Below are 15,195 nucleotides of genomic sequence, written 5' to 3' on the forward strand. Positions count from 1 at the left end.
CAGCTGACAATGGGGACTTCCTGAATATTTTTAAAGGCGTGGCGTGACAGGTCTTCCCATTAGAGAGGTAGATCTGGTGATGTGGTGGAACAGCGGCCCTCAGAACAGGGCACGCACCCCAGGGAGCACCCAAACGGCGTAATGCCAAGACACGGGAAGAAAATATTAGAAATTGTATTTATGCGAGTTTAAAAAATTCCAGTAGTGGCACTGATGCCCTCATTTAGAAATTTGACCAGTGACTAGGTTTCCCGAGGGAGGAACGGGAAGTCTCATCGCGGGAGGAGTTGGTGGTGGCTTGGCTAGAGCGTTCGTCTTCGTAAGGTGCGTCACTATTACGATTACTTATTATCCTAAGGTGCGTCATTTGCGTTGCATGCCTAGTTAAGGGGATCAGTGGGTTCTGTTTGAACTAAACTCATTTTCACAAAATGGAACGTCCTTAAAAAGTTATCTGCAAAAGAGACTTGGATTGAAGACCATGCTAATGATGCAAAGTAGAAAACGGCAAGTGCAGAGATCTTACTCCTAGTACCAGCTCTTTGTCACATTATAACGAAGCTAAAAACAGTGACCATTTCATTAGTTGTGACAGGAAGTTGTGACAGGAAATCAGAAAACACTGTTGTGCATTCTGGACTTATATCCACTCTCTTCAGCCATGAACCTTGCCTTATGTACATACTGTAGCATCTATATTACAGTGTGTCTTTGTGAGGGCTCTTTTTCAGCTATGAGCCAATAAAACCAGAAATTGAAAGAAACCAAGCAGACTTTTGAGTGCCAGAATCATAAAGTGTTAAACCCAGATTTTACAAAGAGATTTAGCCTCATTATTTTAATAAAGCATAAAATGTACTATTAATAGACTACAATTTAGTTATTTAAAACTTTATTTCATCTTAAGTTCAGCCTGTTCCTTTTTCTGCATGTTTTATAACAGACTATATTAGTTGGTGATCATGTATAATAAATATACATAGGCTGGTGATGCTTTTTTAACTGATGAGGGAGCATGATCAAAAAATTGGAAAATATGGAAAGATGAGGCACTGGCAGGTGGGTGGTCATAGAGAGGAAAGTCTGGGTAAAAAGGCCTCACCAGGATCCAGACCAGAGGTGCTGAGGGCCTGGACCAGGGCAGCAACTGTAAGATGGGGGCGGGATTGGAGAAGCTTGATTTAATCCCCAAGGGGATTCATTTTGAGGATCAAAAAAGAATCAAGGGAGATTCTTAGTACAGTCACAAAACTGGGGAGGCATGAAAACAGATGTGTGAACCCCTGAGGTCTACATTTAGAAGGTCTTGGTGTCTGGATTTGGGAGGGGTAAGAAGGAAGGAGAAGACTTGGAGGATTCCAGTTTTCTGGCTAGGTGACTGGATGGATGGATGTGTATGTCATTCATCCAGAAAGGGATAAAGGAGAAGGGTGTGTGCATGTGTGTGTGTGTGGGGCAATTTCAACAGACAGTGGGTTTGGGATCTGTTATGATTGAATGGCCTGTGACAGTTAGTTGGAGATCTCAGCAGGTAAACAGACATACAGGTCTGAAGCAAGAAGTTTGGGCTGGTCATACTGATTTTGGAGTTGAAATCATAGTCATAAATATAGCTGTTCATATAGAATGTACAGGGAGAAAAAAAGGACCAGGAGTGGAATTTTGTGAAGACAAGCAGGCTTGAAGATGAGAGAATGAGATTGAAGTTGCAGAGAGAAGCCAGTCTCTGAAGGTAAATTCTGGAAGATGCCAAGGGAAACAGAATTGGGAAGGAAGGATTGCCCGGGAAAGGGTATGGCATAAGGCATGTATAGACAGGATAGGTAAAAGCCATAATTTCTTGCTGACCAGAGGCCAAGCTTGAATTTAAACAAGGTGAAATCTAAATTAAGTACATACGTACAGGGCAGAGTCTCCTGTTTCTTAGACTGAGGATGCTACAGTTACTTTGGCTATGACAGGGATTTGCTGCTAAATTTGTTTTGCCCAGGAAACCAGAGGCCCATCACTGTCTATCCATCAGACAGCCGTCACCACTCACACACTTATCAATAGTTGTTCGTTCACTTTTTGAAAAGCTATCTATTAGCACCTTAACGTGCCGAGCCTTGAGCTCCGTCCTTGGATATAAAAGTGGATAAGATCACACTGATCTACACATAACGATAAGTGGGGCAAAACTTTACACACCTTGTAACAACATCCATGTCCTGGTTCTGATATTGTACCATAGTTACATAAGCTGGAACCAGTAGGGGAAGGGTAGATGTGGGTGACATTTCTGTACTATTTTTGGCAACTTCTTGTGAATTTATAATTATTTTAAGAGAAAGTTTTGAAAAAGTGAATAAGAAACAGCCCCTGACTTTAGAGCAATCAGCCAGTAGTTCAGAGAGATCCAAAGATAGAAAAGCCACGATGTTTATGCTGTGGGAAGGACCAAGGGGTAAGGCAGTGTCTCATCTCCCTGGGGTGGGCAGCTGGCATCGATGGATGCCTTCTGAGCAAACTCTGATCTTCCGGGGGCTCAGAATATGAGAGCAATGGCTCATTTTGTTTTCTCTGTGGTTGTGTTTAAACTTTCATAGGCTCTCCCATGGGACCCAGTAACAGGAGAGACAAGTGGGACCTCTCCAGGCTCACACAGTAGCAGCTTGGAAACCACAATTTAGGTTTTTCTGGTCCCCAAATGAAACCACTGGACTTAGGTGGATGCCCATGAGCCTGTTTAGTGTCCACCTGGCTCTTCACCAGTTGCTTCTTCTGGTTGGTCTGAGCAGAGTGAATATATTTTAAGGCTGGGGTGGGACAGCCAGGATGGGAAGGGCCTGCTGGGTCTCTCACGCCTTGGCGAGGTGCAGAAGTGAGCGCGGGTACCACGCCCAGTGCGCCACCAGCGGCGCCTAGGTGCAGCTGCATTTGTCAAATACTCTGAAAAACAAATACACATCCTGAACAAAAATAGTTGAAAGTCTCCTGAGTTTCAGGGGAGAAGGAAGCAGTGGTGCTGGGCCCCCCCCGGGGAGGCGGAGTTGTACGGGCGGGTGCAGAGCGGCGCATCCTACCTCCGGGGCGATGTAGTCGGGGGTCCCGCAGAAGGTGTTGGTCCTGGCGTCCCCCAGCATGTTCTCCTTGCACATCCCGAAGTCCGCTATTTTGATGTGTCCATCTTTGTCTAACAGGATGTTATCAAGCTTCAGGTCCCTGAAAAAACAAAGCAGATTCTCACTTTAATAACACACGGTTTTGTTAACATGGACTTGCCCTGTGACGGGGGCTTGCACGTCCCATCACAGCCTGAAGGGCAGTGAGGAGGTACTTTGCTGGTCCTTCTCTCTCCTTTCAACCCCGACCCTCCATCTACAACGCTCCAGGGTCACTGCGTCTCTTGCCCAGAACTGGACGTACAGCCCCTCGTGGTCCAGGTCGGCTTTCTCTGGGCCTGGCTCTGACCGAGTTCTGTATCTTCTGTATCAATACCTGGCCCATCTCCAGAGCTCCCTCCATATTTCATGTATGAATGGCTGAGCAGGTGCCGAGATGGGGCCACATAAAGGTCACGCGTTATCTCTGCAAAGTAGCATCCCTGAGTGTTAAGAGGGGCCCTCAAGAAACAAAACCTGGATGGAAAGGAATAAGCTGGTGATGAAATGTCATGGGGGCTGGTGTTTGGTGATGTGTCTGGTGTAGGGTGGTATTTAGTACTACACAACACATATACCCATCCGCTTCCATCCAAGGTAGGGGTGTAGATAAAACTGACTCTTCAAGGGAATGGCTGGTTGCTACTGATTCCCCCTTCTGACTTGCCAACAAGTACAGCTAATATACCATGGAGGAGACACAGAGCTGAGGCTCTTTATCCCAGTACCTTTCCTGGGGGTGATGGAAAAGGAAGAAAGGCCTAGAAATATACTAATTTTATGCCATTTTCTAAGTACCTGTGTTTGTGGATAAATTACCCTGCACCTAATTCTAAGACCAATTAAGGAAAGCTGTTCCTAATCCAGGTTAATTCTAGAATCAGAATCCATCTGATACCAGAACACCATGTCAATGACTTCCTCTCTCCTTAGAGAACCAGTATCCTCGTAAGGCAGCCCACTTCATTTTTTAGGGGTATGTAAGTGGTGACGAGATTTTTAAAAAACGGGCCAAACTATGCCTCCCTGTGACTTTACCTCTTGGCCCGAGGATGCTTTCTTTACCACACATGATCGCCTGGATATTTGGAAAGTGACACCAAGCTTTCTCTTGTCTTTCCTTGACCAAGTTGAGGACCTTTATTCCTCCATACAGCATGGTATTCAGACTCTGCAACATTCTGGCCCCTACCCTGCAAATATCTCAAATTTTCTTCTTCAAAGATGGTTCTCGGGCCTCCCTGGTGGCGCAAGTGGTTGAGAGTCCGCCTGCCGATGCAGGGGATACGGGTTCGTGCCCCGGTCTGGGAGGATCCCATATGCCGCGGAGCGGCTGGGCCCGTGAGCCATGGCCGCTGAGCCTGCGCGTCCGGAGCCTGTGCTCCGCAACGGGGGAGGCCACAACAGTGAGAGGCCCGCATACCGTAAAAAAAAAAAAAAAAAAGATGGTTCTCAGCATGAAACCGGTGTCTTCTGGGTACACGATCTCACAGGTGCAGATGATGGTGGCACCCTTAGCTTCTGGTCTAGTCCTCTTGCCTCTGAGCACTGTGGCTGCACTAGTTATTTTAGAAGCTCCATCACAACAATGCTTAATATGGAACTCACTGTAAACTAACACCTCAGGTGTCCTTTTCTTCCCCCCACACAAACTACCATTATACCATTTTCCTATCATCCTGTACCTGCGAAATGGATTTTTTAAAAAGATAATCCAGGAACGACACCTGACATCAGTTTCTTTAACCTTGTATCGACTTTAGTCAGTGGCATTTTAGGAATTCTTGTCGGTTATATAACATCCAGCTTTCTCTTCCTTTATCTGCCGTGCATTTCTGAGCTTTGTGGAAACTCCTTTAAGTCTAGGATATGTGGTGGGTGGTGGCTGCCACTGCCTTCCTTAATGAGCTAAGACGTCTTGGGAGAGAAGAGCTGTTGCTGTTGCCTTTTCCTGCACCTCCTCTAAGAGAAGATGCTCAGAACCTCCTTCTCAACGATTCTGCTCCCAAAGGGCCTGGCAGGTAGCTCTGTCTCCTCCGCCCCTGTTGACTGAGCCACAGGTGGAGGCCTGACTCAGTGCATCAGCTTTTCTTCTTGGGGAAAACTTGCTGAGGTTGCAACGTGATGGCACTAGTCCGTCTCGGCTGGGTGTCTGATGCGTAGGGCTGCTGTGGCGCGCCCTCCACCATGCCCTTGGAGGGGACAGAAAACCAGCCTGTGAAAGAAGAGACTGAAGTGGCTCAGCCAAGAGTAGAGACAGAGGCCCCGTGAACCCGAAGAACAACCCAGCCAATGAGAGAGGAGCCACTTGGGTTCTGATGGGTCTGCATTCTTGGTTCTGCTTTCTCGGTGAGGCTTAGCTTCTGCTTAAGCAAAGGTTTCAGTGGTTGTATGATGCTTGTAATCAATACCCGTATCCTAAAGTCCCGTCACCATTTGTTTTATCTCCTTGGTTACACTCTAAGCTTCACGAGGGTGGAATGCGTATTGCTTGGTACTTGCTGCGCTGTGATGCTCTGACGCGAGTGTAGCATGTGTTGCTATCATTCCATAACCATCTGAGTGAATGCATCACCAACCAGTGACCATCTCACCACCAGCGAGTATCAGCTACAATTAAGTCCCAAGTAATGGTTCCCTTTTGTTGCTTTCTCACCTTCTGTGAGTAAATTAGCCAGAGGACGTGAGCATGGGATGCAGTTCTGTTTTGGTGCAGAGATGCTGCTAGCAGGTGTTCCCCAGAGCTGACCTCTTGCGTCTGGGCCAGCTTGCTGACCTCTGTCACTAATGCATCAATGATGGTTTCTGTCTGACCAGGTGCATGGATACCTCCAGGATACGTGAATGTGTGTCTCACATTCAGATCGGTTTCGGTTCTGTTTCTCCCATCCTAACTCAAATGCTGTCACACTTTCAATATTAGGACTGAAGACTTCCAGTATGTCTAAGTCTTCTCCATAGGCAGGGCTTCTGCCTTGTTCCTTCATTTTAATTAAATCCACTTTCATTGTGACTTATGGATTATATTCCAGTAAGTCCAATTATACGTCATATTTAACTCCTTATGCTAACATGGCAGGTTCATTTCCTAATCCACACTCTATGCAACAGTGATATCATTTTGAGTTTCTGCTATATGAAACATATTTGCATCATTTACAGCCACATATGTATGTTCCTAGAAATTTGGCTGAAGGATGGTTTTAGGGTCATCACTAGGGAGCCAGATATGCAGCTGCAGTACTGTACATAGCTCAGAAGGATAATGAACATAATATCTAATATTGGAATTTCTTTCACATGCATTTTATCCTTTGATTCTCACAATAGCCCTTTGATCTGGAATCACTATTTTTATTCATAATTATCTAATGGAAAACAAAGGCTCTTAAAATTATACAATCTATCCCAGCAAATCCAGGCTTTACCCTCTTTTACATCCCCTTAAACCAAGCTCACCCGGTCTTTCACATTGAACTGGTCTTGCTCAGATACCTAGAGTCTTCTGTGATTGCAAGGGTACATTTTAGTCAATTCTAAAAATGAATGTTCTCTAGGCCTCAAGCTAGGAAAGCTTCATGTTCAATTTCCAATCCACCCTCTAAAGTGGGTAGGGTGTCTACAGGGCTGGGAGAGAGGAGGTCATTGAAGCTTTGAGAGATCTAAGTCAGAAGGGGAAAGGTCCAGAAGGCCTGCCATGCAGAGCCAGACACCCTGAGGGGCAGGAAGGGATGAAGGCAGAGGAAGACAAACTGGAGAAGCCACAGGACCCAAAGGCCAGAGTGTTCACAGGTCCCTCACAGGACACCAGGACCCAGAAAGGGCCTTCAGGGTCCAGGTCACATGGCATGGCTCTTGGAAGCACCCATCTGCTCAAAGGGCTGCACATCAGGGCATCAGGTACAACCGAGAATTCACTGGAAGCCTTTCTTTCCATTGTGTTGTCAACATAGCAAAGCTTCTCCATTTGGAAGAGGCAAAGTGGGAGCCAGAAGAAACAGCTTCCAAATCCAAGTTTTATTACTAAGTAGCTCAGCCAAGCCATGTCTCCTCTCTGATCCTTTAATGACTCATCCATAAAATGGGTACAGTGATGCCTGCCTTGCTTATCCCACAGAACTTGTGAGCATCCAATGAGATCATCCACATGAAAGCATTTGTAAGTAGTTTCAAATATATGGGTTGGGTCCAGTGTCATCGATCAAAGATCATCTTAAGGTCCATTTCAGTTCTAATATTTCTAAGACTTGAGATTCTAGATTCTGCTTCTTCTATGTTTGCATATTTTCCAGCTCCTTGGTTTTACATGTAACCTAAGCCAGGGCTGAGGCATCTTTTAAGATGCCACCACTTTTACGATTCCACCAGTAATGGTAGATGATTGATGTTGCCACCTGCTTCTCTACATCTCTTGGCCTCAATTCTTGTGACTGCCAACAACAGCTTTTCCAGAAAAGCTGGACGCAATTTGTTTAATATTCCTCCACTCGACCTCCTTACTCCTATTTCTGTGCCTTTTCTGGAGTCACTTCTTCCATTTATAAAGCCTCTCCCCCTTTAAAAAAAAATCCTCTCTCTGATAGGAACTTTTTGTTGGCATACCCTCACCCATTTCTGATGATACCTTCATTATTCTTCCCTTTGGCACTTACTTTTTTTTTTAAATAAACTTATTTATTTTATTTATTTATGTTTGGCTGCATTGGGTCTTCATTGCTGCATGTGAGTTTTCTCTAGCTGCGGTGAGCGGGGGCTACTCTTCGTTGTGGTGTGCAGGCTTCTCATTGTGGTGGCTTCTCTTGTTGCAGAGCATGGGCTCTAGGCGTGCGGGCTTCAGTAGTTGTGGCTCATGGGCTTCAGTAGTTGTGGCTCACGGGCTCTAGAGCGCAGACTCAGTAGTTGGGGCGCACAGGCTTAGTTGCTCCGTGGCATGTGGCATCTTCCCGGACCAGGGCTCGAACCCGTGTCCCCTGCATTGGAGGCGGATTCTTAACCACGGTGCCACCAGGGAAGTCCTGGCACTTACTTTTAATTAGAATCTTATTCACTTAGACATTTTTTAGAGTATGCTGTTTGTGTCTTTTCATGTACTTACATTTTACCTCCCAAAAAACCCAAAATAAAAATCCAGGAAGTGGCTTAATTATGGATCCAGAGGTTGGGACTTCGATAGCTTTTGCATCCACCACAACGCTTAACCAAGGCTGTGTGTTTAGTGGCTGGTCCGTCTTCGTTACCAGTTGTAGTGGGTTTAGTGGTGCCCCCTGCCAAAGATATTTATGTCCTAGTCCCTGGAATCTTGTGAGGGAGACCTTATTTGGAAAAAGCGTATTTGTAGATGTAATGAAGTTAAGGATCTTGAAATTAGATCATCTTGGATTATCTGGGTGGTCCCTAAATCCAATGTCAAGTATCCTTGTAAGAGACATACAGGGAAGACACAGGGAGAAGAGAAGGCCCTGTGAAGACTGAGGCAGAGATTGGAGTGATCTCAAGCCCAGGAACACCTGGGGCCACCAAAAACTGGAGGGGGCAAGGAAGGATCCTCCCCTAGAGCCTGCAGAGGACGTGTGGCCCTGCTGACACCTTGACTTTGGACCTCTGGACTCCAGAGCTGTGAGGGAATAAATTCTATCGGCTTAAGCCATCAGGTTTGTGCTGATTTCTTACGGCAACCCTTCAAAACTAATATGATAATCATTAGTGGTCAGAAAAAGGGAACTAATAGAATCCCCTTGTTAATTCAGTGGCCCAACGAAAAGTTTAGGCCAGTAAAGTTACAATGGGCAGTTGAATAATTTCTTAAGGCCAATCTTAGTGTCAGTGTACCTGCTGGATGGCCTCCCCCAGTTTTAATGATTCCATGTCTTTCAAGGATCTCCTACCACCTCAGTGAGTACACTGCTAAATAAACCCAGGATTCTTTCTTTGTGGTGCATAAGAAGCCTTAGAAAATATTTCTCATGGATGTAGTAAGAGCTCTAAAATGGGTACAATTTATGATATTAAAGACACTTATGGACCCTCATTGGTCTTTGTCCTGAGTGTCAATAATTTACAAGATGAAATAAAAGAAACATCGTGATGTGGAGAAAGAGACTATACTGGGGCATGTGGGGTTTGGTTGCATGAGGTCCCTTTTAGCCCTGAGATCTCTCTTCTCTCCAGTCTTCCTAACTTTTCCTCCCTCTTTCCTATCCATCCATCCCACACAATCTACTGAGTGTCTCAGTATAGGTATATCTCAGGGATATTGTAGGCATTACAGATATAAATAGGAAAACAACCACGGAATCTGATCAGGGTTTTCAGTGTTCTGGTGAGTATTTCTCACTTTCCTGAAGATTAAAGAATGGTATAAATCAGATTTTTAATCTATTGTTTTATAGATAGCCCCCGCTCCCCCAAATACAAAAGTATATCCAAAGGATGCCAAAGAGACAGCTTAAGAAAAATGAGTTCCGGGCCTCCCTGGTGGCGCAGTGGTTAAGAGTCCGCCTGCCGATGCAGGGGATACGGGTTCGTGCCCCGGTCTGGGAGGATCCCATATGCCGCGGAGCGGCTGGGCCCGTGAGCCATGGCCGCTGGGCCTGCGCATCCGGAGCCTGTGCTCCGCAACGGGAGAGGCCACAACAGTGAGAGGCCCACATACCGCAAAAAGAAAAAAAAAAAAAAAAAAGAAAAATGAGTTCCAAAACCTCCCCTAAGTCTTTAGTTCTGGGCTCTAAATGGGGCAGCCCTCACTTGCCTGTACCCTCTGGACACGGAGAGGTTTCCCTAAGTGAATTTTCAGCCTATTCTGTAAGTACCAAAGCCCAGTACTGGTCATCCCAGATGGAATGCTTCTGGACTGTATTATACACAGTTTGCCATCTTCAACAATCTGTGTGGAGCATCACTTAGCCTGTACTGATGACTCCGGTCATTCCTGTGAGCATCTGCTGCAGAAAAGCACGTGATCCCACTGTCTCGGGGCCTTGAGGTTGTCCTGCATCTTCCCTTTATGTCGGTTCTCAGCTTTCCTTGTCACCAGTGGTCACTGTGTAGGCCTCCAGCTGCTCAGCCAGCATCCTGTCCAGCTCCTTCCTTCCTTTTTTTTTTTTGTTTTCTTCAATATACCCCCCCACCCCGCCCAATCTGCAGTGAGTCAGAAACGGGACAACTAAGCCTTTGAAGATCTGTATAAGTAAGTGTCAACTGTGCTTTGAGAGAAGTAAGGAGACTGAAGTACATTAGCTTTCATCCAAGAAGGATGTGAAATGATGGTGTCCAATAGATTCTGGACAGACCTCCACTCAAGAAAGAGGGCACACATGGAATCCTGGGCATGCGGACGAGGTGTAGGCTTGTAGGTTTGCGCAGGTGTGTTTGTTCAAGGAAGGCCTCCCTTCCTCCCTCACCAGAAAGGAGGACATTCAATATGCAAATACAGGCAAGAAGGAGAGATACAAAAGACAGAAGAAAGAAAGCAACAATAAGAGGCCAAAGAGAAAGTAACGGAAGGAAATGAGACAAAGGTAGGAGAGAGGAAGAACAACAGGACTGCAAAAAAGAACAAAATGAGATCAGAGCCTTATTGCTTTTGAGAGCGGAATTTCTTACTTGGTTGGTAAATCACTATCCGTGCTGTCACTCTGGGCAGGAAGCCCAGGTGTGGAACTTTCTGCCACAGAAGCACACTGACCACTTCATGTCACTCAAGCACAGTGATGAAATCACCTGGACCAGGAAATCCAGTTATCCCAGTACTTGTTTCCAAAGAGTAAAATTTACCTGTAGACTATTCCTTTGGAATGAAGGAACTGCAGACCGAGAATGATTTCAGCAGCATAGAACCTGAGGGAAGGAAAATCAAGGCTCAACATGAATGTTTACTAGGAAAAAAAATTCCCCTTTTTATAGTGAGTGTGCAGCACTCTGCTAAATGTGCACATGGAATTTTGTTTAATCAGAACAAAAGGAAGATATCATCCATTCTACACATCCAGCTTCAGCCCTGAGAGAATGAAATGGAGCTGGTATATTTAGCCCTACCCGCATCTAGGGCTTATTCTTATATTGTAAACTATAATGGTCAAACTGTCATTTTTTTTCTTTGCTAATAGAACATTCAAAAACACTAAATGTAATAATAGGGAAATAGTTTTCCCTTTTATTTTAAAATCTACTTGGACCCCTCAGACCTATCTGCAGGGCATTCCACATAGACCTGACTTCTTCCTGTGTAAGAAGTGCAGCCTGAGAGGAGGAAGAATGCACACAGGCAGACCTCAGGGATCTCACGAGTTTGGTTCCAGACCACCGCAATACAGCGAGTCACACGAGTTTTTTTGGTTTCCCAATTATGTTGACACTACAGTGTCGCCTATGAAGCACGCAATAGTATTATGTCTAAAAAAAAAGTACATATCTTAATTAAATACTTGTGAACTATACTTCAGTTAAAAAAATATGGCTAGGGCTTCCCTGGTGGTGCAGTGGTTGAGAGTCTGCCTGCCGATGCAGGGGACACGGGTTCATGCCCCGGTCTGGGAAGATCCCACATGCCGCGGAGCAGCTGGGCCTGTGAGCCATGGCCGCTGAGCCTGCGCGTCCGGAGCCTGTGCTCCGCAACAGGAGAGGCCACAGCAGTGAGAGGCCCACGTACCGCAAAAAAAAAAAAAAATATGGCTAAAAGGCGCTAACCATCGTCTGGCAACGCAGAGCTGCCACAAACCTTCCTTTATAAAAAAAACAAAGTATCTGCAAAGCATGATAAAGTGAAGTGCAATCAAACGAGATACGCCTGTATTAGAAGCTGGGAGGTGATACCTTGCTCTCCACCTTCAAAGATGACAGACTCAAAGGAGGCGAGTTTACAGGAGGATTAAAGTTAGAGATAAGGGAGAAGTTCCTGCAAGTGAGGTCTGCTGGATCTTGGAGAAGAGCGCAGAAACCCCTTCCTGGGACGCAGTGAGGACAGATAGATAGCACGTGTCTGCGATGGCTTTCACGCCTTACACACCTGGAAGGGACCCCGAGCATCCTTTCTAGCAGAAAAATACCTGATGATTTCTGTGCTGCAGGAATCTCATAAAATTATCTCCGGGCACTTGGCCGATGGTTCCTGGAAGCAACGAGATTGGTGGCGTACTACCCACTGGATTCGACAAAACAGCCGCTTCAGCTGGGGTTTCTGTAGGAGCTCATGGAAAAGTGTGTCTCTCAACACAGCTCGATCTGAACCCCTCCGAGTGTTCATTAGGGGTGAGTGAGGTTACTGAGCATACAGCAAGCAAGGCTAGTGTGCACCCACCCTTTTAAGCGGAGCCAGGGGCACAGTTTTCTCGTGTTTGGCCGTCTCAGTGGTTTGATGACTCAGGAAAGAGGGCCTGATGGAGGAAGGGGGCGGGGCTTCTGTGGGACGCAGCTGCAGTCCTACCTAGTAAACCCACCCTGCTCGATTTCCCCAGTGCCTGGAGTGGCTTGATGCCAAAGAAGGAGAACGTATTCTCGAGAGAGAGCAAATGTCTCTTTCTAATTCTCCTGCCCCCAGAGCTGACTGATGCCTTCACACTGAGCTTCCCTTGAAAGGCCTCCACGAAGCCCCATCCAGTGACCGCCTTGCCCATCTGTGCCCCATTTGACTTCTATTCGAGGGGCAGATATTGCTTCTGGGTTCACATGATTTAGAAGCCTGATGAAGTGGGGTGGCTCCTTAAGAAACTAAGTAGTTGATCTCACGGCAGAGAAATGAAATAAAAGCGACTTGAATTTAAGCTTCACAAGCTGGGAAAACAGTTGCCTCATTGGATGTGTTCCTGGAGTCACCTCACCCTGGGGTTTAGGCCCACACTGAGTGAGAAACAGGAAAAGTGCCACGTGGGGAAAAGCATGGTGCGGGCACAGTGGACCCCAGTCCCTGACAAGACCAGTGGGAACCCCCCCAACCCTACAAGGGCTCTTACGTGGCTCTGCAAAGATCGAACTTGTGGCAGCTCTGGATGTGGTACATTAAGTCTCCTCCGTTGAGATACTCCATCACAAAAAAGAGGTTTTCCTGCGGAAAGACACAACCATCCCAACTGTGAGCTTCTTTAAAATAAGAAAACGAGGATTACTTTTTAAATGGATTTCATTATTTCAGAGGAACCAATTCTGTCTTGAAATCCCTTATTAAAATGGCTGGCAAGATAATTTACCAGATCTGTATAGCATTTCTGAACCCCAAGAAACCTGGGGGATCCAGGAGGAGTATGTGTGATGTTTGCTAGGATGCCTGGATGCTAGCGTGCAGCAGATGGGGCACAGCACGAGGGAGGGTCCACCCGGACTTGACCACCCGACAGTGGGATGGTCTTGGGCACTTAATGGGTGCTGGCTGTATACCTACTGAAATTGACAGTGTGTAGATGGTAAAGAGTACAAACCGGGGGCTCTGACTACAGGGGCAGGGCTTGAAAGCGTTCACTCGTTCAACACTCAGTAAGTAGTTCTGAATGTATTCTTCGGGCATGGCCAGAGCAAGAGTGGGCATGCTCATGCGTGCCTCGTCCATCCAAGATGGAGACAGCCCTGCCTTCAGGGAGCTCACAGTCAAGTCTGGGCTTACTTCCCTCCCGTCCTGACCTCACCTGTTGCAAGTCACAGCTTATAAGCTGTGCTGCTCCTAACAGGACGCCATGCATGTTGTTAGAGCCACTGCCCCTGAACGGCAGCTGTCAAAAGCAAGGCTGAGTGGTCTTCGGACCGTGGTCGAAGTATCAGAGGTGGCTGATTCCAGGGAGCCTGAGCTCCTCCATGGTGTGAGACAAGAGTTCCTCAATAGGTATATTTATGACCCCTGGAGCACCCTGATTTTGAGAGTCCTCGTGAACCACAGAATTAGTAATCTGCTCAGTTGGCGTGGAGACAGTTGGGACAGACGGGACTCAAGCCAACTGTTAGGATAATGGGCTTTGCCCTTACTCAGACCCGAGTTCAGATTTCCTCTATTTGTGACCTTGAAGTTACTTAAGCTCTCCTGAGCCTCATATTTTTCATTTGCAAAATGGAAGAAGTAATATTCCTACTTCATAGGGTTGTCGTGAGTGGTAAATGAGATGACCTATGTGGAAAGCTAGCTCAGCATTGGCACTCAGCCTGCACTTCAGAACTGGTAGCTGTTGTCATAGTAAACAATTTAAAAGCCAGTCAAAAAAAAAAACAGATCACAAGAACTAAACAAATGGAGAGAGATTCCACGTTCATAAATAGGAGGACAGTATTGCCAAGATGTCACTGCTTCCGAACTTGACCTACAGATTCTCTACAATCCCAGTCAAAATCCCAGTGAGTTACCTGGTGGGTATCGACAAAACTGACTCTAAAGGTTACATGGAGGAGAGGCAAAAGATCCAGGATAGCCAACAACATGTTGAAGAAGAACAAAACTGGAGGAGTGACCTTACCCCACTTCAAGACTTACTATAAAATGACCGTAATCAAGATGGTGGTATTGGTGAAAGACCAGACCAATAGATCAATGGAACAGAAAAACCTAGAAACAGACCCATGTAAATATAGTCAACTGATCGTTGACAAAGGAGAAAATGCAATACAATGGAGCAAAGACTGTCTCTTCAAGAAATGGTGCTGATCACCACTGTATATTATCGTATTTCCGCATTTCTTAATTTTTATTTGCACAACGTCAGAAAAACAAACACCCAGCAGACACTTCTCAGAGAAAGGAACCGCACAGTCCTGTGGATCTTGAAAGGAGGAGGAAAACAGGAAGTTAGATCTCCTCCAACAAGTTAAATCTCCTCCAGCGCTATCTTTCTGTTCCAGTCAGAGCTGGGAGAAAATGCAAAGCAGGCAAAGCGAGGGGAATGTGGGCTTGTGACACGTGTTATTCCAGCAAAGACCCTCTTCTTAATGTCAGTGATACATTAACTGATGCAAATGATTCCTCTGGGTGGAGTAAGAGTTCAAGTTGTGATGCTGGTGGGGGGTGGGTAGGGTGGGGATGGGATGGTCCCAAACTGCCCTGGACTTAGAATTTGTCAACAGCTCCTGGCACAGCATCTGC

General features: G+C 46.1%; 1 protein-coding gene across 2 annotated transcripts in view; it reads right to left on the reverse strand.

Annotated features, from left to right (window-relative positions):
• PRKCQ (protein kinase C theta) overlaps positions 1–15,195 on the reverse strand; it is a 105,312-nt gene that overhangs the window by 21,391 nt on the left and 68,726 nt on the right. For both annotated transcript variants that reach the window (XM_060095410.1, XM_060095409.1), the window contains exons 12-14: positions 13,091–13,182; positions 10,917–10,979; positions 3,066–3,204 (exon numbers count right to left, since the gene is read on the reverse strand). In XM_060095410.1, the coding sequence (XP_059951393.1) occupies positions 3,066–3,204; positions 10,917–10,979; positions 13,091–13,182 (294 nt within the window). The remainder of the gene's footprint in view (positions 1–3,065; positions 3,205–10,916; positions 10,980–13,090; positions 13,183–15,195) is intronic.

This window comes from Mesoplodon densirostris, chromosome 4, assembly GCF_025265405.1.
Source record: "Mesoplodon densirostris isolate mMesDen1 chromosome 4, mMesDen1 primary haplotype, whole genome shotgun sequence".
NCBI lineage: Eukaryota > Metazoa > Chordata > Mammalia > Artiodactyla > Ziphiidae > Mesoplodon > Mesoplodon densirostris.